Source organism: Lissotriton helveticus, chromosome 4_1 (assembly GCF_964261635.1).
Source record: "Lissotriton helveticus chromosome 4_1, aLisHel1.1, whole genome shotgun sequence".
In the NCBI taxonomy this organism is placed as follows: Eukaryota; Metazoa; Chordata; class Amphibia; order Caudata; family Salamandridae; genus Lissotriton; species Lissotriton helveticus.
This window is the reverse complement of record NC_136063.1, coordinates 1,631,771,927-1,631,799,249: the sequence shown is the minus strand read 5'-3', so window position 1 is coordinate 1,631,799,249 and position 27,323 is coordinate 1,631,771,927. Positions and strand designations below refer to the sequence as shown.

Genomic DNA, 27,323 nt, shown 5'->3' with positions numbered 1-27,323 from the left:
TTCCTCATTGCAATCACTTCTTTAACCCCTTGCGTGCTTATGACGAGCCCAGCTCTTCATGAGGCACGATGGAGCTGTGCTCATGATGAGCTGGGCTCGTCATAACGACCGCGGCCCTCCCACGCGAAATGATTCCCCGCCTGTGCAGGAGAATCAATGAGTGGGCGGAGTCGTGACGAGCCCAGCTCGTCATGAGCACGGCTCCACTGTGGTGCCTCCGCGCCACCCCCCCCCCCCCTGTGCTGTGGGGGAATTACCCCCGCGGCAAAGGGGTTAAGGAGAGTGATTGAATTACAGGCATTAACCATACAAGAACCATTTTTCCAACTACACAGAGACAAAGTGGTTCTTCGTACCAATCCTAAATTTTTACCTAAGGTAGTATCTGTATTTTACATAAGTCAGTCAGTAGAGTTACCCGTATTCTTCCCACAACCTAATTCAGTGACAGAACAAGCTTTACACACCTTAGATGTTAGACGAGCGCTCTTGTACTACATTGAAAGGACAAAATCTTTTCATGAAACAAAACAACTCTTTGTTGCTTTTACGCCACCACACAAGGGCAATCTTATTTCCAAACCAGGTATTTATTGCAAGGTGGATTGCTAAGTGTATTCAACCCTGCTATTGAAAAGCAAAGAGAACTCTTAACTGTACCCCCTAGGGCACATTCCACTTGCAAGCTAGGGGCCACTATGGCTCTTTTGGGAAACATTCCCATAGTTGACATTTGCAAAGCTGCAACATGGTCTATACCACACACATTTACTAAACACTATTGTGTAGATGGGTTAGCGACACAACTAGCCAATGTGGGTCAAGCAGTACTTAAACTATTTCAGACAACTCCAACAGCTAGAGGTTAGCCACCGCTTTGGGAGGATACTGCTATATAGTCTATGCACAGCATGTGATCTACAGCTGACAAGCCGCGTACGGATATTGTTACTTACCCAGTAAGCATCTGTTCTTGGCATGTAGAGCTGTAGATTCACATGCGCCCACCCACCTCCCCTGATACCTTATCTGCTGTAGTTCTCTATTTAATTTACATACATATGCATGGACATCTCTATTCTTTACTACTACTCCATTCTCACCCTCTGCAGCAAACAAACTAACAATGGAGTCGATGCCCATGCGCGCTATCACCGAAAGGAGGCTTCACCTACCTCGTGACTGGAAAGACTTCTTCGAAGAGAAATAAAGTGCAAACATCCGGACCCAACACTAGATGGCGAGCTATGCACAGCATGTGAATCTACAGCTCTACATGTCAAGAACAGATGCTTACTGATTAACCTCTTCCGTGCTCATGAGCCCCCCTCCCCGCTCCCCCCTCCCTCTCCCCTCCTCCCTCCCCCATTCCCCCTACCCCATCCCCTTTTCCCTCTACCCCCATCCCCCTTTTGTATGAGCAGTTGCCTTCAAGCCAGTCATCTACGCAAAGCTACTGCACGCAACTGCACTCCAACACCAACAGAAGCACAGCACCACCACAGCACCAGCGCAGACCACCTCCGCACCAGCACACTACCTCAACTCCATCTTTAAACCAGTGCAGCACCACCGCAATACCTCAGCATCAGTGCAGCACCACCACAACAGCATCAGCATGGCATCACTCAGTGCCACCACAGCATCACTCTGCACCCTCTCAGCACCAGTGCAGCATTACCTAAGCATCACTCAACACCACCACCTCAGCACAGCACTACCTCCGTCTGCATCAGTGCACCACCTCCTGCGCAGCACCAACTCAGCACCAGCGCAGCCCCACCACATCATCAGCACAGCACCACCTCCGCTGCAAATCTGCACCAACGCATCATCAGCGCAGCATCACCTGAATATCACCAAAGCATCACTCAGCACCACCTCGGCATCACTCAGCCCCACCTCAGTATCACTCGGCACCACCTTGCAAAAGCACACCACCACCTCAGTATCAATCAGTACCACTTGAGCACCAGTGCAGCACCACCACCCCAGTATCAGCACCTGAGCACCAGTTGAACTCCACCACCTCAGCATGACTCTTCACCACAGCGCCACTCAGCACCACCTCCGCATCACTTAGTACCACCTAAGTATCATTCAGCATCACCTGAGCATCCCCTCCAAACCTGCACACCACCACTTCATTATCACCTCCGTATCATTTAGGATCACCTGAGCATCACCTCCGCCACGCTAACCACCACCTGAGCATCTCTCCGCACCACCTCAGTCTGCCCTCTGAATCTGGCATCTGTTGATTCTCCCCTAGTGTCTGTCAGCTGCACCTATTATAATTGATGTACTATTCCCAACTTCCACCCTCCTGTTGTTTGTGTCACCCCCCCATCAACAAAAAAAATAAAGCTATAACAAACCAGCATGGACAAAAATTAGAACAATTTTTTTGTGTTAATTCTGTTTTTATTAGGGTAGTTCAGTTGTATATAATGTTTTCTTGGTTATATATAGGGTGACTAAAATGGTTATAACACTTTTTTATTATAACTTTTCAGCATGCTGCACAACATTCACAATGCTCTACAACACAGCTTAAAGACATTAACAGAGGCAATAGCTCTGTCTAAACACTTACAAGGTCCCGAAGGCGAGACCTATTGGCTATACCAATGCTTGTTTTGCTATGTTATTGGTATTTGCTTTTCATTCATATGCCAACGTGTCATGGTGATGTAGGGATAATAAGACAACCTGGAAGGCTACAAGAACAAAATGATTTATCGGTTGAAATGGAAAGCTTCCATTTTAGTGAAGAATTGTGAGCTCGGGTCCGCGTATTCCATTATTTGATGCCGTTACTGAGCAAAGCTCTGTCTCAGAATGATTGATTTCATTTTGGGACTATTCAGCAAGAACTGGCCAGTAGAGCGGAAGGTACTCTGTGGTACGTGAATGCTAAACTTCCAGATTCGGAAAGGAGATGAAGAGTTGTGAATTATTTTATGCATTTCTGCAAAGGCTTCAAACGGAGAACTGTTTTCTTCGCAGGTAGCCAATTGACCCTCCTTGGAGGAGAGTGATATAGCCTCTACTTCTGTTCCTGGTCAATAACCGGATGTAACATTTTGCACCAACTGCAGCCGCCTTTACAGTTTCTCAGGCAGCCCTCTGTAGATGGTATTTCCATAGTCTGGTTGACAATGGGTTATGGCCATCACTATGAGCCTGTGGTATTCTAATCCACATAAGGAAAGATCTTATGCATATGATTATTTTTCTGGAAACATGCTGTCGCTACCTTGGATATCTGTATTTTCATGTAATGATCAGAATCAGTATAGATACCCAGATTACGGATGGCCTTCGCTGGCACCGGTGCCTCTGTCTTTAACACCTATTCCACAAAATAGATTTGAGTTTAGTAAGGATCTCAAGCTCAGAGACGTTCTTGTTTGTTTTTAGTATGACATACCTCTCATGAAAGGTTGAAAGAAGGACATCTGGCCTTTTGCTGACCTGTGATCATAATTTTATAAATGTGCAAGAGCTTCACACAGGGACGTTGTACTTGTGTTATATCGTTTTGAGAACTACAACGCCTCCCTACCTGTGGTTTGTCATTCTTCGTTGCCCCACTTTTTCAAGATTCACTGTGGCTGGCGTTGCACTATACAATTGGCATAGGTGGGTAGTAACACTGACTGAATAAACAACTTGAATAAAACCGGATTTTCCAAGTTTGCATTTATTCCTTCTAAATGATTTACATTCTATGATTGCATTAACAAACGCCTTAGAAGCTTGCTTGCTCAGGTCTGCTTTCAGAAACATTGCTGAATAGTTGGAGCAATAACAGATCTATTTAAATGGAAAGATTTAAATTATGATGGTGAATATGTTAAAGCCTGTGGCACATTGCAAATACTTTCGTGCTCGGGTTTTCAAGATTTTTGTTACCTAAATTCTTTTTTATTGAAAAAATGTAAACTAGGAATGGGTATTGTAAATGTAGACTCCTGGTGTGTTTTTGTATGCTGTTGGTAGAAGTACTTTTCTTTTGGGGTACTGGTATTTGTAGGGCATCTGTTAAATGTTTTGGAAATCACGGCGTATGAAAATACATAAGTATGGTATTTCGTGGCAAATTACACCTTTGTCAAATTGATAAATCCACTTCGCAAACAGCAAATTTTTTATTTAATGCGATTTTCTATAGCGCGAACTTTACCCGAAGGTGTCCGAGCGCTTTACATAAGAACCAGTTGCAAAACATAAGGACTTAGAATTACATGCGTTACATAAAAGATACAAACAGAAAAAAATGCAAATGTACAAGATGTAAAGTCACACAAGGAGGAGATACACACAGAAAGGAAAATTGCAAATGTACAGGTAGTAAAGTCACTCAAGGAAGAGATACGAATGGATATACTCTGAGTCATATAGGAATGGTAGATAGTACAAAGGTCTACTGCATATACTAGTGATTAGAGTTCTCTATATACATAAGCAAGGGATACAAATGGATATACTCTAAGAGTCACATACGAATGGTAGAGAGTACAAAGGTATACTGCTTATACTAGTGATTAGAGTTATCTCTATATACATATATATACACATAGTAGATTTTCTCAGGAAAAAAAAAAAGAAAAAAAACTCGAAAAGCAGAGTTCCATTAACTGGGGTCGGAGGGGGGATGCAGTCACAGCACCAAGGGAGCGTGGGAGGGATACAAGGGTATGGAGAAAAGGCAAATCAGCAAAGGGAAGAAACATTTGAGGATCGTCAAGGGGGAAACGAGGGAAAAGGGTGAAAGACGAGGGAATGGACAAGATGGTGGGTCGGGGTCCAGAGAAAAGCGGCCGAGAGGAGCAGCAAAATGGCAGCCAGGACAAAAGCAAAAGTAAAGAAGTCCATGAGAGTCCGTGCCGGGAAGGGGACCATCTCCAAAAATGTCTGGATGCACAAAAGTCACCAAAGTCAAGAGTCCAATGAGGAACCCAGAGAGCCCTCTGGTTCGGGACCCTTGTTAGAGCAGTGCGTGCACCTGGTGGTAGAGGGAGTCTGCAGGAGTTGGGTGCCGGGTGATTTGTGGTGAGTGTGTGCGCTGTAGCACTGGATTGCGCGCACGGTACTCACGAGCAGCAGGGGCGGCTTGACTCTCCTCCTCGCCCGGTGGCCGGTGTCGCAGTCACCTCCATTTTCGCCCGGGCCGCCCAGACCTTCATCCTTCGATGGACCACGGCAGGCGCCTCCTGCAGCGAGAGGCCCCCGGTCCGGGGGAGAGGTGTCTGGACGAGAGGTAATGCCCGGCGGTGGGGGTGGGGGGCCCTCGGGGTCCCTTCTTGTGATGTCTGCCGCCTGGACTACGCTTGTTGGAAAAGAAAGCAGGACGTTGCTGGGAGGTGCTGCGAGGGCAGACGGTGTGGCTGTGGGAAGGGCCCGGGATCCACACGGGGCAGCAGGTCGTTGTCGTTGTTAATGTTGGCGTTAGCGGCCCCGGCGGCGCCCCCGCCGGCCGCGGGCTCCTACATGCTGCCGCGGAGGCTCAGGTGGGCCCCGGGGGGCGGCGTCATGGGGGGCTGAGGTCTGCGGGTGCCCTCCGGTTTGAATCACCCGCTCCTCTCGTGGCGCCGGCCGGGGGGCATCCTTTCCCCAAATTTCGCTCCTCACCCGCGGTGCGGGTGCTGAACCGGGGTCTAGACTACCTGCGGCGGCAGATGGAGGGCGGCGGCAGCGGACGAGTGAGTGCCGTGGAGCGACTGGCAGCGGACCGGCTCAAGTACGTGAAGAGCCCTAAGGCGGCCCTTCACGTGTCTGGTGCACCCTCACCCCACCCGCCATGTCAATCTCCAGCTCCTCAAAAGTGTTCAGAGTTCCTGCCTTAGATGAGATTGTGCGTCCGCGCTGTGCATTGCATTTTAGCAAACCTATAGGCCAGAAGTGTTCGTGGCATAGCTATGGTATTAATGTTGTATGTATATCTTGAAATAAACATAGATTTAATGAACTTAGATTCCATTAATTTGTTACTTTGATAATCATCTTGTTTTTGTAAGTTGGTGCACTGCTGCCACCGAATTTCGATCTACCCGCAATTAATTCAGAGCTAACAGGCTGGTTATTATCATTAGAATAACACTGGCTGTAATGTGAAAAACTGCTCCCTTCCCTTGGTCCAGTGCTAGAATGAAATATTTAGTGGGAAATCAAAAATTTCAAGTAGTAACTTTCCCGCAGTTTGTCTATTATTTACTAAAGTTTTAAATCCTCCCACTGACTTCTCCCGCCAGATATGTCAAGCAACCTTAATGCATTACTATTCTATTACATTGTCTCTTTCTTAGTTGACACAGTCCTTTGTGAGCAAGTGATGCATTTCACACCATAATTACATTAATCTTATAATGACCACCGGATTTGAGGATGTCCATTCTTTTCTTCATCTGGCACTCTCCTTTGATCTGTATTATCACTTGTACATCCCCCCCAGTGGCACTAGAAAATGCATTTTAGACCAAAGTTGATCTTTGAATGCCTGATGGAAGATGGAAGTGTTTGAATACGGAGTGTTCACTTTAGAAATACATTCTGCATCCCATATTCAATTACTGGGCCATGGTGCAAGAAAGATCCAACTTACAAAGTATTTTAAAATATTGTCAAACTCGTTTCTACTGCATTTCAATGGTAACTTTAAAAGAGTCATCAGATGAAAGAAGAAAGAACATTCTTCAGGATATGACTTTGATGTGAGTTCCTACACAGGTATTTCTCCTTACAGTGCCGAGGATCATAGACCCATCTCACTTTTTGGTAAGATGCTGTATAGTCCAAAACATCCATGTGAATGGACCCTGTGAATTATACCACCGATTGAAAGGGCTGGAGAAAGATTTAACTTTGCCTGCTTCCTACTTTGCCTAATCAGCTAACAGAGCATTTTTTCTCAATGTAAGTATGGCTTGCTATTGCTTAAAAGTTTCACAAACACTTAAAGCTTCTATATGTAAATGTAAATGTACTGGTATTTATAGAGCACACAGCTACTTCCCTGAGGTAGTGTCCCGGCGCTGTCCGTATACCGCTTAGGAACCCTTCCTGGTTTTCCCTGTGAGTGTTCACTCCTGGGCACCCCCCAGGGTGAAACCAGGCATCCCAGCGCTTTTGGGGCCGTTGTGGAGATTAAGCAAGCTATTGCCCAGAGTCGCAGAGTGAGACCCATGATTAGAATAGGCACCGAGGCGAGAATTGTCCGGTCCGAGGAAATTGAGCCCAAGACCCGCCAAGGCGGGTATTGAACCCTGGTCCCGGGCCAGACCTCTGCATCAGGGTCTGCCGCTCTAACCATTTGAGCTACACTTCTCCACATTTGACCCATATATATAGTCAAAGCAGTAGCTGCCAGACCTGAAAATAAATGATGAGCTTAACAATACCAGGTGTATGTGGAAAGTTATTCCAAATAGGCTCATTGCATCTACGGCACTTTCTTGTAACTGTAATTCTTTGTCCATATTACTTCCTGATCAAGAAGGTAAATTCTTGGATTCATTGGTAAAGAAGGTAGGTACATTGGCTTAGAAGCACTAAAAATAGACCGTGCCACACTTTTGAGACCAAGATATGAAAGGGTTTTGTGTAACAAATTGTAGTTAACAACTAATGGCCTACATTTTCACAAATAAAGGATGATTTGGGTGTATGCTATTTAAAGGTTTAAGGTGTCATGCAGTAACTGAGGTCATCGTGAGCAGGCATAATAGTACATAATATGGTGACTGTCATTTGACGAGTGACATTTTCAGTCTATGGGCACGGTTATGCTTGCTTCCTTGGTGAGGTATTTTCTGTAGACTTGACTTTTTAGCTCCCTAAAGTTTAACAGATCTGGGGCCAATCTCATCTCAGGCAGTTGTGGGTTCCAGAATCTGACAGCACAGCTTAAGAAGGATTTATTAAGGGTTTGTTTATTTCTTGAACTTCATGATTCTTGACGCAGCAGCACTTTACACAATGTCCTACATCGTACTTGTAAATCACACCGAGCCTGGCAGGGGGACAACGTGAGTTATTAGGACTTGTCATAGCCCTCCAGCAAGCACCCATCTTCTGATGGAAATAAGAAAATTCAGTAAGGTTTGTGGCCTATTTTGTATCCCCTTGCAGTGTGGGTGGGACAAGCATCAGAAAAGAAAATAGTAGCAAATTCTTGTCTTAGATGTGGGTCTCAGTTTGTTAATAAACCTGGGACGTGGAAGAATTATATAGAGGTAATAATGAGTTTAGCACTGAGACTTTGCGTAGCTCCTGGAGAGAATTTGTTGCTTTTAGTACAGTTTCAACACTGTAAGTACTTTATGTAACACAGGAACACTATTAATTGTAATGTGAATTGTTAATGACCTTCTATTACTACTTATGTTACCTTTACTTCTTGCTAGTATCGTTATAGAGTGCTCTACCAAGGGGTTGGTTTCCTTGTGAAAGGGTGGGACTTACTTGGATAACATATTTCAAAGTGTTGTGGCTTCCAAAACACCATCCACTCACGTTATGTTCCATTTTAAAGTTAGTCTCACGTGAGTTAATAAGAAGTGAAGAAAAGTAATTGAGTTTTAACTTTAAAAATATGTTTAATGTGGGAAATCTACACTAAACACCCCTGTAAGTGATTTGGAGTCGCTGTTACTGTTTTAATGGGATGAGATATTTAATGTAAGTCGTTTTTAAGCCATACGTGAATACACTGATGTGTGATTCGTTCAGCAAGGGCTAGCCCTTGAGCCAATTGGGGTGGCCAGTCTGTACCTGCTAGACCTATACTGATGTACATGTCGAAAATGTAAAATGATGTTCGTCAAAGTGTCAGGGCAAAGTTTTGCACACGTGGTGGCTATGCCATGTCCCTTGATTATGGTATCAAAACAAGCAAAGTGGGTAAATCTGGTTGATCGAAAGGGATACAAATATTGAATAACACTGTCACGCTATAGAGGAAAAGGAAAACAATTTCCTGTGCCGTTATTTTTATTTTTCATCACTCACACTATTGCCGTGTCGTGTATGGTGATCGAAGGATCTTAAAAATGTCTTAAATGATTTTACGCGTTCATGTTTGTTGCCTGCATTTTCTTTCCTCTAGTCTAGCACATGTAGAAGGTGACACGTAGCGTTGTTTCTGGTCTGCTGTGTGCTGCTTTCTGCTGGACTTGGATAGTTCTATTTTAACAGCGCTGTGTGTGTCTCCCCTCATTGCTGTTTTATTTCCGTCTCCTTGCCACTGCCTCGAATGCCACAGCTGCTGGCCGGGATGATAGCAGAGCCCGCTCTCCTCTCGGAGTACACTATCTTTGCCGTGGAGGATCCCAAGCGGCCTAAACCACAGACTGGCAGCGCGGTGAGTCCCGCCCGCCCGCCCCCCGCAACCCCCGCCTACCCCCGCAGCAATGCCTGGAGCTGTGGGACCACAGTAATTCTAGGCCGCAAACTAGCACTGCTGCTTCTGGCTTCTAGTTTCACAAAGGTCTGCTGTGCATCCCCCTCTTCTCGCCTCCCTTGACCTTTAACCCGTACTAAGATTAGCTCTGCTGTGCCCGCCTAGATCATGGCTGACGTGACGTGCTGTCTGTATGCACTGACCTTTTAACAAAAATATTAACATGCTTGTGTCTGTTATTCATTATTGCGGAGGCGCCCCGCGCCCCTCCGAGTCTTTGCAGCACATGGATTAATCACGTGTTTGTTAGCCAGTGCCCAGGAGCTGTAAACTGCACCATGAACGTTGCAAGCAGGGGTTATAATTTCTTTAACGCACTAGTTTTAGAATGTTCGTCTGTGTTTCAATTGAGCATCTGCACAATAATGTAATTAAAGTTGCAGTTGTAGCCCACGGCATCCCGGGTTTAGGACTGTTTGAAAATAAGTCGTCCGTACAATTTAGCGAAATCAAGGGAAACCCAAGTTGCGCTGTCATGATGGACACACTCATGGCCGCCTTGAGCCGCACACTCTTGAGCAGGCTGCCCTCTAGCGGATAGACCCGGGAAGCATCGGGAAAAAGTAGACCGGCCCATACTTAGGATCTCGAAGTAGTGAGTGTCCTGTGTTTAGTTTAAACCCAGGACATAGGAAGGGTGCTGAACTTCTGGGTGCTGTTACGCATACATGTTTACTGCTGTTATAAGTATCGGTGATTTTTTTTTTTTTTATTAAGTGTAAAATGTTGATTTTTCTGTCTGTCTGTTTGTTCGGATGGCATGGCACCCTTTGGTTTGATCTCTCCTTTTCGGCTCTTTGTTTTCACACAGTGATCTTACTCTGTATCTTTGTGTGCTTTTTGTTCTCTTTGGACCTCCTCCCCCTCCCCCAATGCCCCACCTCCTTTGTCTAATCGCTTTTGTGCTCTGGCTCTCTGCTATCTCTTTCATGGTAACCGCCTTTTACCTGCAGCATCTTTGAACTTTGTGTGTACCCATTTCGAGTGATTGTCTCACTTCTTTTTTTGGCGTCCACGTTTGCTCCCGTGTACTTTCATCAGTCCTCTTAAACCGGTCTGTGTCGGATGCCTGCTTCAATCCTTCCTCTCTTCCATTCCTTTCCCCCATCCCCCAGAGGCAAGGCTCTTCACCTTGTAGATATGCCCCCTGAGACATCTTTAGCTGTTAGCTAGACTATTGATTTTCCCAAAAATTCTTACATAATATACATTTACTAAAAATCTTTGCTTAGCGTGGTCTGTTAGATTGTCATTCGCATTTTACTTCCGTCCAGGCTCCATAATATGACGGACACAAGACTCAAACTATATCTCGCTCATGAGACCTGGTCTGGCTGGAGTTGCTTGTGTTCCTGTTCAGAGGGGACCTGGCTTGGCAGTTCAGGCTGGACTCTTTCTTTTGGAGCATGACCAAGGCTAGCTTGCACATATCTGGTCTCTGGAGTACAGTGGGCGAACATTTTTGAACTGGACAACTACCCAAGCGATTATCAGTGACTGAGACTTTAAATAATTCCCCCTATTACTATTCTGTTCTTCTCATGCAAAAAGCATGGGCCAACTTTCAGGCTGGTAAAGCACTGATAAAGTGTTGGTACGCCCGAAAGGCTACACTTTCTGGCTACCTATAGGGTCCGGAAGTGTGACATATGAAGTGTATTTGCCCCTTGAGCTCTGGAAGACAAATGTTATGCCCCTATAATGTTGTCCAATGGATTTCTGATGCCAGCAACCTAGTTGACCTAGTTGCGACAAGGGAGCCACAACGTAAGGAGATTTAAACACTAAGTCCGGAGGGGCTGTAGACTAGCTGACCTCACTGAAGAGGCTGAGAAGGACTGCAAGCCTCACCCTGCCACGCTGTAAGGATAATAGAAAGAATGATTGTTAGCAGGAGGTAAGCGTGCCTCTAATTGAACCACTGCACAGCAGGTCAGGCATAAAGACATATTGGACTACCTTGCTCACCTCTTCCTTCTATTCCCACGCTTAACACCCACCTCTGTTGATCATAGACATTGGGATAATAGGTCTGTTAAATAGCAAGACATACCGGATGGCAGAAACAGTCCATAAATGCATCAAGGCAGAGTTGCTCAGGGTGCTGGACTTGTGTGTAATTGACTAGAGGTTAGATCTGAATTACTGGTACCCAAGCAAGGGTCAACGAACTTTCACTTATATACTGTCACAAAACTAGATGGCCTTCCTCCACCACCTTGAGCTGAATAGCTGGTTGATAAGTTTGGATGCATCAAAGTACATGAATACTTTTGTTGCGACCACTGGCTACTGGGAGATCGTCTTGACACCCAATACCTAGGAGAATACATTGTTCTCCACTCTGTGTGCCTCTTTCAGTATAAGGTTATGTTCTTTGTACTAATTCATGCTCTTGCCACCTTTCAGGGCCTTGTCAATTATACGTTATCTAGCCCGGAAGTGTTTTGTGGCGCTTATTTCAGGTCATGTGAGGACCACAAGGAGCAAATGGAGCCAGGGCTGATTTGAATTTAAAAGCCAGACTAACCTTCAAGACAAGCAAGTGCCAGACTCAAAGATTTGACCCATGGAGGTGAAAGTCCACGTATTGTTTTTCTGGGATGATCCCACTATTCAGATCCAGGTGAGAATCTTCTTAGACTTCAACAGGCATTTTTGGACCTTTATAGGAAGCTATGGGAATACACAGTGGCCCCTTTGACAATCCTGACTTTCAGAAAGTAGCCACAAAAAACCTCTGGACTGAAGAGCTTCTGAAGGCCTTAAATGATGCGAAGGCCTCAGTTTCTCATGCCCCGTTCTGAAAGCGCCTGACTATGGTCAACTTTCAAGACTGTCCAGACGGATGCGTCGGACAAATGAGTAATGGCTGGTTTTAGGCCGCTCAACAAGAAAGGAAAGGAACAACTGGTGACCTTTATCAGTTGCAGATTACTCCATTGAAAGCATGCAATTTCATGGTGTGCCCCCTCAGGACCACTTGTTTGGAACACAGCTTGCAGCCAGATGGGATCACATAAAACTGAAGTGGCTGATGGCTATGAAGGATGAGAACCTGAAGATACCCCAGTGAGCCGTTTCCCCTCAGGTATTTTACTTCTGTGTGGAGAAAAGGCATTGTTGTTGCATGGAAATGGATTATTTACAAGTTAGATGACTGAGTCCCCTACCTTGGTGCAAGACCAGGTCGGTGTGACAGGGATAGATGGCTGCTGGAATGGAAAGCCAAGAGCATGGCTCCAGATAGTCATACTGCCCTGCTTTGTGTATATCTTTCTGTTTTCCCCTGTGTGAATCTGATAAACTTGACTGCATTCTGAGCGCCCCCCAATTTACATAATGTAGAAGTGTACTGTGAGGTTGAGTGTCTTCCACTCTCTATTTCAAGTGCAGCATTTGTCTACATTCCCATTCTGGTAACATGCTCGAGACCGAAGATACATGAAAGTGCATTTATGCTTGGCCTATCCGAGTAATTAACAATAAATGAATTTTTCTACTTTCTCCTTGAACTTTGAGGAGCTAGGGTCGAGGAGACAACTGCTATTCGTTTTTAGGTCGAGCCTAGCGCAGCACGCAAGCGCTGCTCTATGGGAGGCTTCATGTAATCAATCTAAACTTTTCAGTGTGGCCCAGACTCCCCCCCCCCCCCCTACCCCCCACTCATTTGGTTGGCTGTTGCCTCTGTAATTTTGTTTTTGTTGCCTGCCAATGGCTAAACGCGGGTGCATGTCCCACCTTTTTAACAAATATTCACTCCCACAGCTTTTGCCTTGCTGGCGTGAGCAGTGGCACGCAGAACGCAAGCTGCATTCCGTGTGTGTCAGGTTACACACTAGGCTCCGTGCTTTGGCTTGTTTTTCCTTATAGCGTGCACCACTCACGGGCTAGCAGATGACCAAGCTGAGACCTCCGCTGCGAGTAATCTTCATGTTTCTCTTTCCTCTTCTCCTGTTTCTCTCGTCTTCTGCCTCACGCTCTCCGTTTTCCTCTCGACTTCCTCCGTTCCATCTGCTTACCTTTCATGAGCAGCCGTTTCCTGCCCTATGACAGCATAGTCACGGACGCAGTCCTAAGCCCTGATGAAGACAGTGCTTTCTACGACTGCGGTAAGTGTGCAATGCCCACTGCTGCTAGTCCTTCAGTGTGCAGTGAGTGTGCACTGCACCACGATCACAACGGGTGTGTTCAACTTGTTTCTCTGTTGAGTAGGTTCTCTCCTCACTTCTCTGTCGAGCTCTCTGCTTGTTGCCTAGTTCCTCCCCCACTCTTTTTCTCTCTCTCTCCGGCAGTGCTTCATTTCATGTTCTTCCTGCTCTTCCCTCTCTCGGGTACTACTTCCCTTCACTCCTCTCTGTCCATTTTTCGATCGGTCTTTCTTTTCGCTCGACTTTCTCTTGAGCTGCCCGCTCCCCACCCACCCTATCCCCCGCTCAGCCCCTCCACTCTCTTGCCATCCCTGGACACCTTTTCATTTCCTTTCCCCCTTGTTGTTTCTTTTCCCTCATCCTTCACTCCCTTGAATTACTCCGCCTCTTCCACTGTTTGCTGCCTCTCCCCTCCCTCCTCCACAGTCGCATCATGTTTCTTCAGACACTTCACGTCCTACGCTGTGTTTCATGTGACGTCATGCACCCACGCCCAGCAACAAGTGAACATGTTACACAGACTTTTCACATCGACCCAACGCAGTGCAGGAAGGAAACTTAACACCCACTAGCCCCAGTTAATGCACCCACTTACCACCATGCTGGGCATCCTGCAAGCCAGACATCCCAGATACCCCCTATGCACATCTGGAGTCCCCAGGCCACACCCAGAAAAAAAAGCTGTATTATAGCTCATTGAGTGGTGGATGATGAAGCGCAGTGGGCTGAAATCATGGCACTATGTGAAGGAAGGGCGCGTCCCACCTCAATCCATTGTAGAACAGGGCTTTTCCACCATTAGAGTTTGGCCCAGAGTAAGAGAGACAAGCATTGGAATAGCAAAAAGGTCTCGCTTTTGGGACCTTATAAGTATTTAGTTATGCAGCACAATATCCTTGGTGCAACAACATCAACTGTTGCAAGGCTAAACACTTATAAGGTCCCAAAGGTGAGACCTTTTGGCTGTGGCAATGCTTGTTTTATATGCCTTCGAACACGCCACAGAGGTGGCTAGCACAGGGCTCGGGTCATATGAGCAGATTCTTCAAGGTGAGATGTCTAGCGTGTCCTGCGGTATGCCCAGCCAACCAGACTAATAGTCCATATAAAAGATTCAGGAATAGATGAACACCCTGAGATTCAAGGAGCTTGAATTATCCTCTTATTACTTTTGTATAGCGCTAACCATCAGCGCTGGACATCCTTCTTTGAACCCTGAAAGGAGGGAAGAAGTCCTAATAAAACAGATGAGGGAATATTTATCATAGTCAAGGTGACTTCATCGTGGGAAGGGCTGTCACAACCTCATCACACCTCATTTGAAGTAACAACTCAGGTAAAAACGTTGCAATTTATATTTTATATGCCTGTAACATATTATTTACAGTGTCCATTTTGATATATAAACTCATGCAGAGATCCCTGAGGTTTCTATTAATACCCCACAGAAACCTTCCGAATGTTTGCGCTCTATATAAAAGAACAATAATGTATTATCACAAATAGAAATTTAAAAATACAATTGAAAGGTTATTTTATCTATTGTAAATCACATGCATATTTTCCAAATAGTAAGATGTACTTGAAATTATAAATTATTCAAAATGGTAACATTTTAAAACTAATGGAAAGTATGTATGTGTGCTTCGTGACTAAAAAAAGGACACTTTCTGAACAAGTAGAACAGATGTCCTTCACAAGAAGTCGAATTATGACTCAAATCCATCCCGCCATTCTCTGTCTAAAGAAAAGCCGCAAGGGCATTAAAGTGCCCATCGAACTTGCTTCCGATCAACAAATGAAGGAGCATATTCTGCCGCAAGTGCATTAAAGTGCCAATCGAACTTGCTTCCGGTCAACAAATGAAGGAGCATATTCTGCCGCAAGTGCATTAAAGTGCCAATCGAACTTGCTTCCGGTCAACAAATTAAGGAGCATATTCTGCGACTGGTCCAGATATACCCCAAATTCCCTGGGCCATCGACGACAATGCTGAGGGTTGAGGCATTTAAGCAGACCCTCCATTGCTGCACAGATTTTCAAATTATGCAGCACAAAAATGAAGTTTGCGGCATTATTGCACCACTTTATTTTACTTATACTTATTCATTTACAGCCTTAAATCAATGGAAACTGTTTTAGCAGAGTATTCCACTTTGAAATAGGCATGTTTAAAGTCTCTGAGAGTATTTGTTCGCTTTACAGGAAGGAGAAATCCTGCTGAACTCAACGAGTCAGATTAACAAATAAATCGGGATTACACAAATTCTCAAAACCAATACGCTACTCAACAGAAAGCACAAACACATTTCAATTTCCTTGGAGGAATATGGAGTGGCAAAGAAACCACTGGCTTCCAACAGATACCATTTAGTCTGCATCTGCCATCAAGAAAGCCCAACAGGCAGTGGTATTCAGCATGTCTGAAACACACCTAACCTTGACACTTGTGTAACTTTGAAGGATCTGGTGTTGTGGGTCATGCGTTGAACTGACTGGACAGTTTACATTTTCATCGAGGCAGGTACTACTGTGACATTTACTGTTTGCCCCAAGCACAGACTGTGCCCTCCAGAATGAGGAGCACAACACCATCATCTTCTACCATGCAGTGTGCCTATGGGAGTGTTCCAATCTAAAGCCACCTTGCCAATTTGCCTATGGGAGGGGAGCTCTCATACTGTATCCTCCAAATGTATGTATCAGCTTCTATGTACCTGTACCTCAGAGTCTAATGTGTCGCCCAAACTTCTGCCACCAGGGTGTCATTCCCCATCCTAGATTACTGAGAATATGTTAAGCTTAATCTGATAGATACTTCTAGCTGCAGATTACTTACCTTTGAATTTCCCAGGCATCCGACTGAATCCGGAAGCTTTTTGGATGAGCAGTACCCCTGCGTGCCGTCGGGTGGCTCTGTCCGGCTCTGTGGGACGTTGACAAGCTCGTTGGCATCGGTCATGACATCGCGGTCACCTATCTAGGTGCCACGCAGGCGCACACCGTCAGTTCCTTCTCACTTTTTCCACGCCAGGAGCTCAGAGCCATGAAGTGAACCGACTATTGTATGTCATAACTAGGGCCCTGCAAAGGGAGCAATCCTAGCCCTACAAATGAGTCAGCAGAGCGGGGAGGCATGGATGGGTCTGTAAGGAATCTGTAGCTAGATATTGTCTCTACCAGATAATGCGTTACCAAAAGTCAGTAACTTGTTCATCTGATAGACTTCTTGCTGCAGATCCCTTACCTTTGAATAGATACCAAAGCCATACTTCCTGACAGTGGGCTGCTGACAGTTTTCTAGACTTAAAAAGTCCTGCAGGACCGAATAGGCGACATGCCTGTCTAGACAGTAGTATTTCGCAAACGTGTGTAATGAAGCCCACGTTGCAGCCTGGAAGATGTCCAGAACTGGCACTTCACGAGAAAACACGTTGGTCACAGCCTTCCCCTTGGCAGAATGGGCTTGTATGCCTTCAGGAGGCTGCTTCCTAGCCAGGGCGTAGCAGATTTTTTTTTTTTTTTTTTTTTTTTAAAACCTTTATTGCGCATTATCATAAACAGATACGGGCCTACAACCATCCGGCCGGCCGAGACAAATATACGAGCATGAGACAAAATTATCGCAACTCAGTAGCACAGAATACAATAATAACAAACGATCCAAATTACTGCAAATAAGCGGGCGCTACCGAGAAACAGGAGAAGTTAAGGTTCATTTTTAAAAGGTGACATAATTAAGTGGTAGAAAAGCATACGAATCGAGAAGGATCTGAACACATATAGGTCACCGAAGATAAGGGTGGGCAACGCGTACCCGAAGGATTCAGAGCAAGCAATGAGAACTAATCAAAATGGCGGCTAAAGAACAACACTAAAGGATAAATAGGCACCAGTTACACATAGCACGCCTAGCGTCACCCATCTAATCCCGAACGATCCCACCGACCCAGAAAAAGCGAAAAGAAAAGGGTGAGAACATAAAGAAAAATAAGGTACCATAGAAACAAAAGCGGACAAAAGAAAACCCTTCCCCCAACCCCCCACCCTACACACATGCAGAGGCTATGGTCTACCCCCCCCCTAACAGTGTGCCTGTCGCCCCAAAAGAGCACCCGAAATATAGAAGAAAAATAAGAGAGAAGAAAAAGAGAAACAGTAACGTATCAGAGGAGGGCCTAACGAACATACTCAAAACAACCAGCATACGTAAACGCGGCCGCCATCCCCGGACCCCCAACCCGACATAGAATCAAAACACAGGATCCCCGCGTGTACGATATAGTCCCAGCAACACAAGTTCAGGAATCACAGGGAGAAACTTCATCAACCTTGCCCCTTACGGTCCGACGTACAAACAAGGTCCAGCTGGATAGTGGCCGTCATTAATAGAGCAGAAAGACGGGATGACCATTGCAGGATAGAAGACCGTCCACCAAAGTCTGAAGAACTCGGAACCGTGCATGTCACAACATCACAGAAGGGTCCCACACTCAGCAACAACAATCCACCGGGAGAGGCCGAACAAAGAAGTGAGTACAGTCCCAGGAGAAGGCGGCGAGAAACATCATCAGACCACTGAGGCGCCGCCGGACACAGCGCCCGGATACGAACACCCAGCCAACTCGCAAGTCCCGGAACATCAAGGCTCTCCCCAAACATAGTATCCAATTCCACAACAGGAGCGGGGTTCGGTAGCTCTCGTACCTCCGTAGACGTCCGGTCAGTCAATCCATGGCAAACAGCAGCAGGATGTGGCATAGTGCTCCGCACATGAGAGCAGACGTGGTCAGCCGAGGGCATAGCAGACAAAAGGGCATCCAATCGGTCCTCCAGCTCTCGGGCAGTACATCGAAAAACATCTCGCAATTCACCCAGCGCCCCAACAATATCGCAAATCCGCAGCAGTTCCCCGGGACAGGAGGAAGCAGCCGCACCCTGTATGCCAGCCTCACAGATATGGAGGAGATCATAAGACCGGCCGGCGACCCCCCCTGCGGGCAGCCGGTCATCAGGTCGCAACTCCGTACAATAATGACAAGTCAGAGGCACAGGGGCAGCACACTCCATTCCGACACCCAAACAAGTCCAGGCAGCGACGGGGCACGCTCGCATACTCAGGAGCAACCCGGGGTCGGCAAATGCTGGAGTCGGGGAAGAGACACAAGATGGCACACACCAAGGCGCTGGGCAACGAGAAAGCTGGAAAACTCTCGTACGAGCTGGGGAGAAGATACTGTAACACTCACAGCCGTCTTGCCCCTGAAGAATAAAGCGTTGCGGAGCAGGCGGAATATCCGCGGTGGATAGCACAGAGAAACAGCACACCCCCGCCGGGCGGCTCCGACGTAGTTACGATGGCCGCTGGCGATGCAATCATGGCCGGCCGTCTCCGAGGAAGAAAGACCCGGTCGCCGCCATAGGGCCAAAGGAGGGAGCAGGGGCGCTGTCTCTCTTCCCCCACCGGGAACACATCGAAAGCACAGCGTCAGGAGCAGAAACACCTCCCGGATCCGAAAATGCGGGTATGGAGCAGGATAACTTGCAGGATGAGCCGCAACACGGGGTAAAAACGAGAGGGTCGGCGGAGCCGAGGGTTCAGGCGGCCATCATGGTTGCGGGCTAGGCTCCTCGCGTAGCAGATTTTAATGCAGATAACGACCCAACTTGAAATAGTTTGCTTCTGCATTGTCTGACCTTTTTTTTTTTTAGCTCCCACGTAACCCAAAAACAATTGATCGTCCACCCGGAACTCTTTTGTGCGGTCAAGGTAGAACAACTATGCTCTTTTTGGGTCCAGACAATGGAGACGCTCCTCTTCCTTAGAAGCATGCGGCGGAGCAAAAAAGGGGGCAGCGTGACTCATTGACCCAGAGGGAAGGGAGTCACCACTTTCGGAAGAAATGATGCTTGGTTGCGAAGCACCACCTTATCCACCAATGTCATAAGGTAGGGAGGATTGGATGACAAAGCCTGCAATTCACCCACCCTCCAGAAAGATGTAATAGCCACTAGAAAGGCTATATTGATGGTAAGCAACCAGAGGGTACAATTGTGTAAATGCTCAAAGGGAGCACATGTGAGAACTAGACTGAGATCCCGCTGTGGCATGATAAAGGGCGTACATAGGTGGGAACATATGTACAAGCCCTTTTAAGAACCTATTTGCAATAGGCGATTTGAACAAAGATGGTTAGTATGGCAGCCTCAAGAAAGCAGACAGAGCAGAAAGATAACCCTTAAGAGTACCCAAAGCAAAATCCTGCTGGGCAAGGGTAAGAATAAAAAGAAGAATATTAGACAAATAAGCAGAAAGACCTTTCTGTACAAAAATGTTTAATCTTTTGCCACTGACAATTTTGTAGATAGGAGGGATGCAGGGATAATAACTTTCCCTATCATCACAGTCCTTTAGAGAATTTTTAATCCTGGCCAGGAAATCCAAGAACAAAATGTTGGGAATATTCCCAGCTAGTTTTAAACACAGTTCTACTAAGTCTCTTCACAATAAGATCCTTTAGACTTTTACGTTTGTACTGTCCTCCCTTCGCCTATGATCCATCCCTGGCGTTGGTCTGTGCGGGATGTTGTTAGCAAGCCTGATGATGAAGCATGCCACTATTAGTGGGTTAGGGCACTTTTAACACATTTTGCATTTTGTTTGCTTTGCACTCATCGGCATCTATTCTTCTTTCCTCCTATTCCTTTTTGTGTGTATAAAAAATAGCTTTTCTGCTAATTCATCAGCCGTTAAAGATAGTTTTCTTCTCCTTCAGCTGAAAATACCACATTATTAGTGTTATTAATTCCTCATGGACCCATGTTTTACATAAAGCACTTGATACTACTGCAATCACAATTCCTCCTTTATTTTTTCAGTAGTGCTTCAGGAATGTGGGCACCCTTCGTGGTCTTACTTCTAAGGAAACCAAATTGCATTAGCAAGTACTTAGCAATTTTTGTTCCATTTCTTTGCTCCCTTTTACTACATAAATTGTGGAGAAAGGAGGCCAGTCACCAGTTCCCCAGGTTTATAGAGATCAATGACCTATTGGATCAGGTACAGTCTGTTTTTTATCCCTCCCATAGAACCAACACAGCACTTCTTGCTGCCACCGAAGAACTCCATGCAGTACTAGATCTTAGCGGAAGATCAGCCCTCGCGGTCATCATGGTTTCCAAAAGGCAGCCCCAGTGTTGTAGCTGCCAACCAGCTCCATGCTGTGTGTTAATTCTCGGCTAATCTTTTATGTTTTCTTAGACTTCTTTGCAGACCCATACATATATCCCAAAGGTGAAACTGCAAGTCCTGGAATCCAAAGTATTAGTGCATAAAATGGCAAGACTGGCTAACGCGGACCCTTAATTGTTATTGTTACACGTGGCCTTCATTTTCTGCTATACACAGCATGTAATATTGCAATTGCATTCATCGCATCCACCAGAGGTTTATTGCTTCCAGAGTCTAAGGGACCAGACATTTTACTGTCATCTGACTTAGGAAAACCTAATCAGAGACCAGAATAATGCAGTCCAAAAGTATTCAGGCATGGACCAGATTTCCCTATACAAGGGTAGAGTTGTTTTTTCCTGTGACTGCAGCAAAGTCTTGCGTCCTGGAGATGGCTCTGTAGTGAATCTATTTTGCCTCTTCTGCTCTGTTGTTCCTCATTCATAGACCCAGAATAGGGCTGGATCAAGTGACAATGAAGAGGCAAAATCCTTGTGAGAGATCCATGCTGGCGCAGCCTGAGCAAACTACACCCGATATCTACCTGCAGTACATGTCAGACCCCAGCTTCTTGAGCACTTAGCAGCAGGGACAAACAATCAATCATAACGCATTGTAGGAGGGACTACAGGCTTAATCTGCCGATACACCACTGAGCATGAAAAAACACTTTTGTTTGCTTTTGTGGCACCCAGGCATTTAATTGCGGCCTTCGCGCTCCTTGCCTAATTTAGAGGTAAAACCGTGAAATCGCGAAAAGCTGGGCGGGGGGGGTCTGTTTAAGGAGGCCATGCTGTGTACTTTTGGCACTCTTCTGGCTTCTTTTGACATTCCTTCCGGCCAAAGATCCACAGGGGTTCCAGTCGAGTTATAGCCAGCAGATCTGTCCTCTGCACTGTCTAAATTGTTAGAGCCCCCCTCTGGTTTTGCTCAGAGTCTGTTGCTGACTTCCATTTCAGCTCCGTGACCAACGTTTGTCTCTTTCATTGACGGCAGTCCCATCGTCTTTTGCACCAGAACGGGACCCCATTCTAACTCGTATGTCCAACCATGAGCCAATTCCATCTTGACCCCGACCATAGTCCTGCTCGGACTCCTCACCAGTGCACTCGATCCCTGCACAATCTGGTTCACATAATATATTCCTTCTAACCGTCCACACAGGCCCCATTACTGATTCTGAACAGAGTTTGCAGTTAGCTGGAGATGGCTGTGGTGATAATGTGGATGATTTAAGCCCTCAATATGATGATTACAGCTTTTACATAGACGTACAAGAGGCCAGTGGGTCTAATAGTTCCCTGATACCAGGTTGATTTGTAACACCAATTGAAGAGAGTGCTTCTTTTGTTATTGTAATTAGATGAACAGTTGGGATCCTGGACATACATCTGCCTTCTGTTGAAGTTAAGACAAATGTCCTTACTGAGGTTTTGCACCCTGGGCCAGCCTCATCTGAGCCCTTAATTCCATTCTGTGAAGCCCTAACTGACACCCTTTTGGGCACTTAATTTAAACCTTGCCTTTGCTCGCTAGTGAACAGGCAGGTGGCTGGACGCCACAGACGGGCACCTGGGGACCCTGATTTTCTTATGGAGCACCCTGCTCCTGAGAGCCTGGTTGTCCAAGCTTCCAACAGCAAGGTGAATCCTAATGCATTCTCCACAATCCCTCTAGGCAGAGAGTCGAAAAGGATTGAGGCTTTTGTGAAACAAATGTGCTCTTCAGCTAGGCTAGCCTTGAGGTCGGTCATTGTGTTCTGCTTGTTATGTATTTATATCTATACCCTCTGGGACATGGCCAACTAGATCTTGCCGACAGTCCTTGAGGAGTCTAGGCTCAAACTGTTCAAGATGGTCAGATTGCAGCAAAATATGTGAATTGGTTGGGTCTGTATTCTACCGATTGCTTAGGGTGAGCAGTTGGTACAAGTGTAGTGCTGCGTCGCCTTGCTTGGATGATATCCACAGACTTTTCTAGAGATGTATGGGCATCTCTTATGGATATGCCGTTTGATGTATCCTGCCTTTTTGGCAAACAGGCTGATTTTGCCCTCAAACGCTTTAAGGAAAGTAGAGCCATGACACATTCCTTATGTCTTTCTACCCCTGCCAGACAATCCGTTTCAATCCTTCTGAGGCTACCAGTGCAACAGCCACTCAATTCCTTTTGTGTTCTTTTCAGTCCCTCTCTCCTGCGGCATTGGCCCCCATGCTGCTTTAGTTTTCCCATAGCAGCACATGACCACCTTGTGGGAGGCAAAATCATACATTTTTATCAAGGGTGACAATCCATCACATCCGACAGATGGGTCCCCCAGATTATCCAACAGGGCTATTCCCCTCAGTTTCCGACCCGCCGCAGCTCCAAGGCCAGAACTAAGTGGATTTCAGAGGAGCACATATCAATCTTATTTACAGAGGTGCAAAGTCAACTCTCCAAAAGTGCCATCAACAAAGGTTCCAGCATCAGGGCATCTGCCTGATTGTGACCACCAGGGTGGATGAGCTCACCCAGCAGTACCTGGTGGATCACAAATAGCATTGGCTCCCAAGGGTGTCGCTGGACTCCTTCTGACAGTGAGGAGAACCCTGACTGGATTTTTTTCACCCCCATCAAAAGTGAAGTGTCAAAACTACTATGCGTTGAAGTTCCTCCGCAAGCTCTCTCTAGGAGACTCATTGTGGCTAGAGTGGAGCACAGTACTCCTATATGCTTTTCTGCCTCCCCTGCACGGAGTTGTGAAAAAGATCAGGAACAATCAAGCCCAAGTCATTCCTGTGGCTATGGATTGTCCAGGAGAGTGTGGTACCCAGATCTTCTGAGAATGACCATCTCTCCTCTGATCAGGCTACCGCTTTGAGAGCATCTTCTGTCACAGCAGCAGGGCAGGGTTCTGCACCAGAACCTCCACACTTTATGTATGGAGATTGAGTGGTGACAATTGTCTTTGTTAAGTCTATCAGCTGAGGGTGCGTATGTCATCTTCCTGTCCAGTTGACCCTTCACAAAGTCAATTTATGACAGGCGCTGGGACAAATTTGTAGCCTGCTGTGGAGCCCGCAACACATATTCCACAAAAGCCAAATGCTGATATATTATTGTTTGTATTGTTTTTGGGCCTTCAAGGTCTTGCAATGGGCACTATTAAAGGTAATTTGCCAGCCTTTCTGCATTTTATAGACTAACCGTCCTTGTTTAAATCACCTGCTGTGCAGTTTATTAATCACTTCCAACACATGTTTCCTCCCATACAGTTTGTGGTGCCTCAGTGGGATGTTAATTTGGTCAGGAGGTACCTCATGTGCATCAACCTTCAGGCCAATACACAGCTTCTTGTTGCATTTTCTGACTTTCAAAATTCTCTTCCTGATTGCGACAAGCTGAAGTGATCGGGATACTGAGGCTCTTGGTTCAGCCTCCCTACATCCCCTTTTTTTCCAGGCAAACTGGTTTTGAGGACCAAGTCTGTCTTTTTGCAAAAATCATTACTCCTTTTTACATTGGGCTGTCCATCACCGTGCCAACGTTCTTTGCTTCGCCTCACCCCAAGAAAGGAGAGTAGAGACTCCATTGGTTGAATCACAAGAGCTTTTAGCTTTTACATTCATTGCACTAAGGATGATCAAGTGGAGTATCCGCTTTTTGAGACGTTCTTGGAGGCAAAGAAAGGAGAAATAATGCAGAAAAGGACTTTGTCTTAGTGGATAGTCCCCTGTAATAAGATCTGATACTCACTGATCAAAAAGCAGCCTTCAGAAGGACTTGAGGGCTCCTTCCTCCAGGACCAATGCTGCTATAACTGAGTTAGCGTGCGGAGGGCCTTCTCTTGATGTCTGGCATGCTGTAATGTGAGTGTCAGTGCATAGGTTCATGAAGCACTACTGCTTGATAGATAGGTTCAACAGGAAGGGCATTTCGTCCATTCGGTGCTACAGGACTTTTTGGACTGACCACCTGTAGTAAACTAGTTCTCCTTCCAACATGGCCACCTGCTGTCATCCTAAAAAAAAATAGAATCAGAACAGAAAGCTTAAGAACGAGTCAAACATCTTTTGGAAAATTAAACTGTCACGTATAAAAAACATTAAATATATGCACCTGTCTTAACGGTATTCTACTGCAATCTCCTGCCCCATTCCTGCAGAGTACATAAAAGCCTTTGATGGTGCGTTGGCAAATCAGACAGTGCCGTCACAACTAACTATTTCACAAAATGTAAGCGTGAAGAGGCTGTATGTAGTCCTTAGTGTACTGAAGCATCCCATGATCAAAGAGCAAGAGATGCAAAGATTTTTGGAAGTGGAATAGTCTGACTTGGAGAACACGCAACTTGTTTCAATTATTTGCCCCAGTTGTAGTCGACTCCTACAACATAATGAAAGATATCCTGCAAGTTGTCAATAAGTACCGTCTTAAAAAAATCGCACTTGTTGATGGTATAAAAACAATTGTTTGCCAGAGAGGTCGAAGCACATAGACTACTGAAGCACTAAGGCAGTACTTAAGCACATAGAACAACAGAACAAGAGCCCAGAAGTGGGTCAGAGCACTATGAACAGGGACAAGCATCCCACAACTAGTTCCGGTTTTACACAGAGAGCCCAGTGAGAGGGCAAAGAGTCCAATTAAGTGAAAGCGAGCCCGCTTCAGAGAAATAAGTTGGAGTTGTTGGTCCCAGAACCTGAAGGTGGCAAAGGCCCTGAAATCATTCGAACACACAGCTCCCAGTACCAACTGAGGACTAAGGTCCCATCGACCCAGTACTAAGAGTGGACACAGGTCGTCCAAGAAGGGACAAAGGTCATTCTTGAACAAGGAGTGGACAGCGTTCGTCCAAGACCCACTACTATGAATGGACTGTGGTCGTCCAAGTGTGGACAAGGATTGGACAAAGGTTTTCCGAGAGAGCACAGAGCCCATGACTGGTATGGCTACCAGAAGTGGGTCATAAGGTCCAGAACAAGGTCTAACGTTTCACATATGGAAGCTGGTGAGGGAGCTCTTAACCTGGTCTGTAAACTAGAAGGGTACAAATGTTCCCAGAACCAAGAAGAAGTTCCTGCAACGGGGTCTCTGTGCCCCAGTACTGAGATAAATTGTCCAGTATCAGAAATTGTAAGGAAATCCAGGAAAATATTTTCTTGAACTTAGAGTCCAAAAACAAAATCTAATTCTGATGCCCTCAACCAGAGCAAAGGATCCAATACTTAAGAAAGAGTTCAAGAATTTGTTAGAGGGATCCAGAACCAGACCAGGACTTATAGTTCAAATTCTATCTTCAGTTGAATTTTTATCTTCAACGCCGAGTGTAAAACAGGTTGAAGAAAGCGAATTGTCTCTCTTTTTTTTTTTTGCTGGTCAAGGACAGATAGGAGAAAGTGGACTGTTTTTCCTGTTTTATCAGTTTAAGGGGAATCGGTGGTGGTGATACCTATTAGTTGTTTTTGTGTGATGTGCCTCACTTCACATTTCACTCTCAACACTCTTTGCCCCTTAACGTTTGTTTGCCTTCTCTATCTTTATTTTTCTCTCTATTATAAAGGAGGAGGATGGTGTGTAATACATTTCTAGATAAAGGAGGAGGATGTGTAGTAAACTAGTTCTCCTTCCAACATGGCTACCTGCTGTCATCACACTTTCCTCTATGCTCCTACCTACTAGCCTCCCAGAATGCCTGTCTAGATTCTATGTTGTACTTGGAGGTTCCACACTTGACAGTTGAAGGTCTGGTCAGCTGGCGAGTTGTGTTGCTCTGCTGTAACTCAATAAACCTAACTTATAACTACAAAGAAGTGTCCTGCTGTCTACATCTACTTATTTAAAACAGCACCATCTACAGACCCTCCACCTTTGGAAGTCACAGCCTTGGTATTTATTCTAAAGATGAGTAATGTGCGGTTAGAAGTATTCGTCAGAAGAACCAGTTACTTACCTTCGGTAACGCTCTTTCTGGTGAATAACTGCAGATTCTTCACTGCCTTACCTGCTCGCTTTTCTGTGGAGGAGCCTTCTTTTTAGCCTCTAAGGATGTCCCAACTTAGAGATCTGCACTTGGCTACCTGGAATTGTTTGTGCTCCACGTCCGAGGGCGCGGATAGTGTCAAGCAAGGGACGACACTTATTTGCGGCTCTGCTCTGCCACTTCTGGGGTGAACCGAGGCCAACTCAGATCTGCATGATGCCAACTACTGGCTCAAGGGAGCACTGCTGTGAAAATGTCGGGTACCAGTGTGGCACATGTGCAATATTCTGAAGATGAGGAATCTGCAATTAGATAGAATATTAACTAGAAAGAGCGTTACTGAGGGTAAGTTTTTCATTTTAAAGAGGACATCGTAGACACTGTGCTGACGCTTACTGTCACATACACAATATACTCCCACAAAGACAAACATCCCCCAGTGAAAAACAGCACATAAGGACTAAAGTAAAACTGTGAAAACTGCATCAAAAGCTGATTCAAAGTAAAGAATAC

General features: G+C 45.8%; 1 protein-coding gene across 4 annotated transcripts in view; it reads left to right on the top strand.

The window, feature by feature from the left end:
• GOLGA4 (golgin A4) overlaps nucleotides 1-27,323 on the top strand; it is a 717,645-nt gene that overhangs the window by 134,351 nt on the left and 555,971 nt on the right. For 3 of the 4 annotated variants that reach the window (XM_078688272.1, XM_078688270.1, XM_078688269.1), the window contains exon 3: nucleotides 9,266-9,364. The exons of the other annotated variant lie outside the window; for it this stretch is intronic. In XM_078688272.1, coding sequence (XP_078544398.1) covers nucleotides 9,266-9,364 — 99 coding nt within the window. The remainder of the gene's footprint in view (nucleotides 1-9,265; nucleotides 9,365-27,323) is intronic. 4 annotated transcript variants of the gene reach the window in all.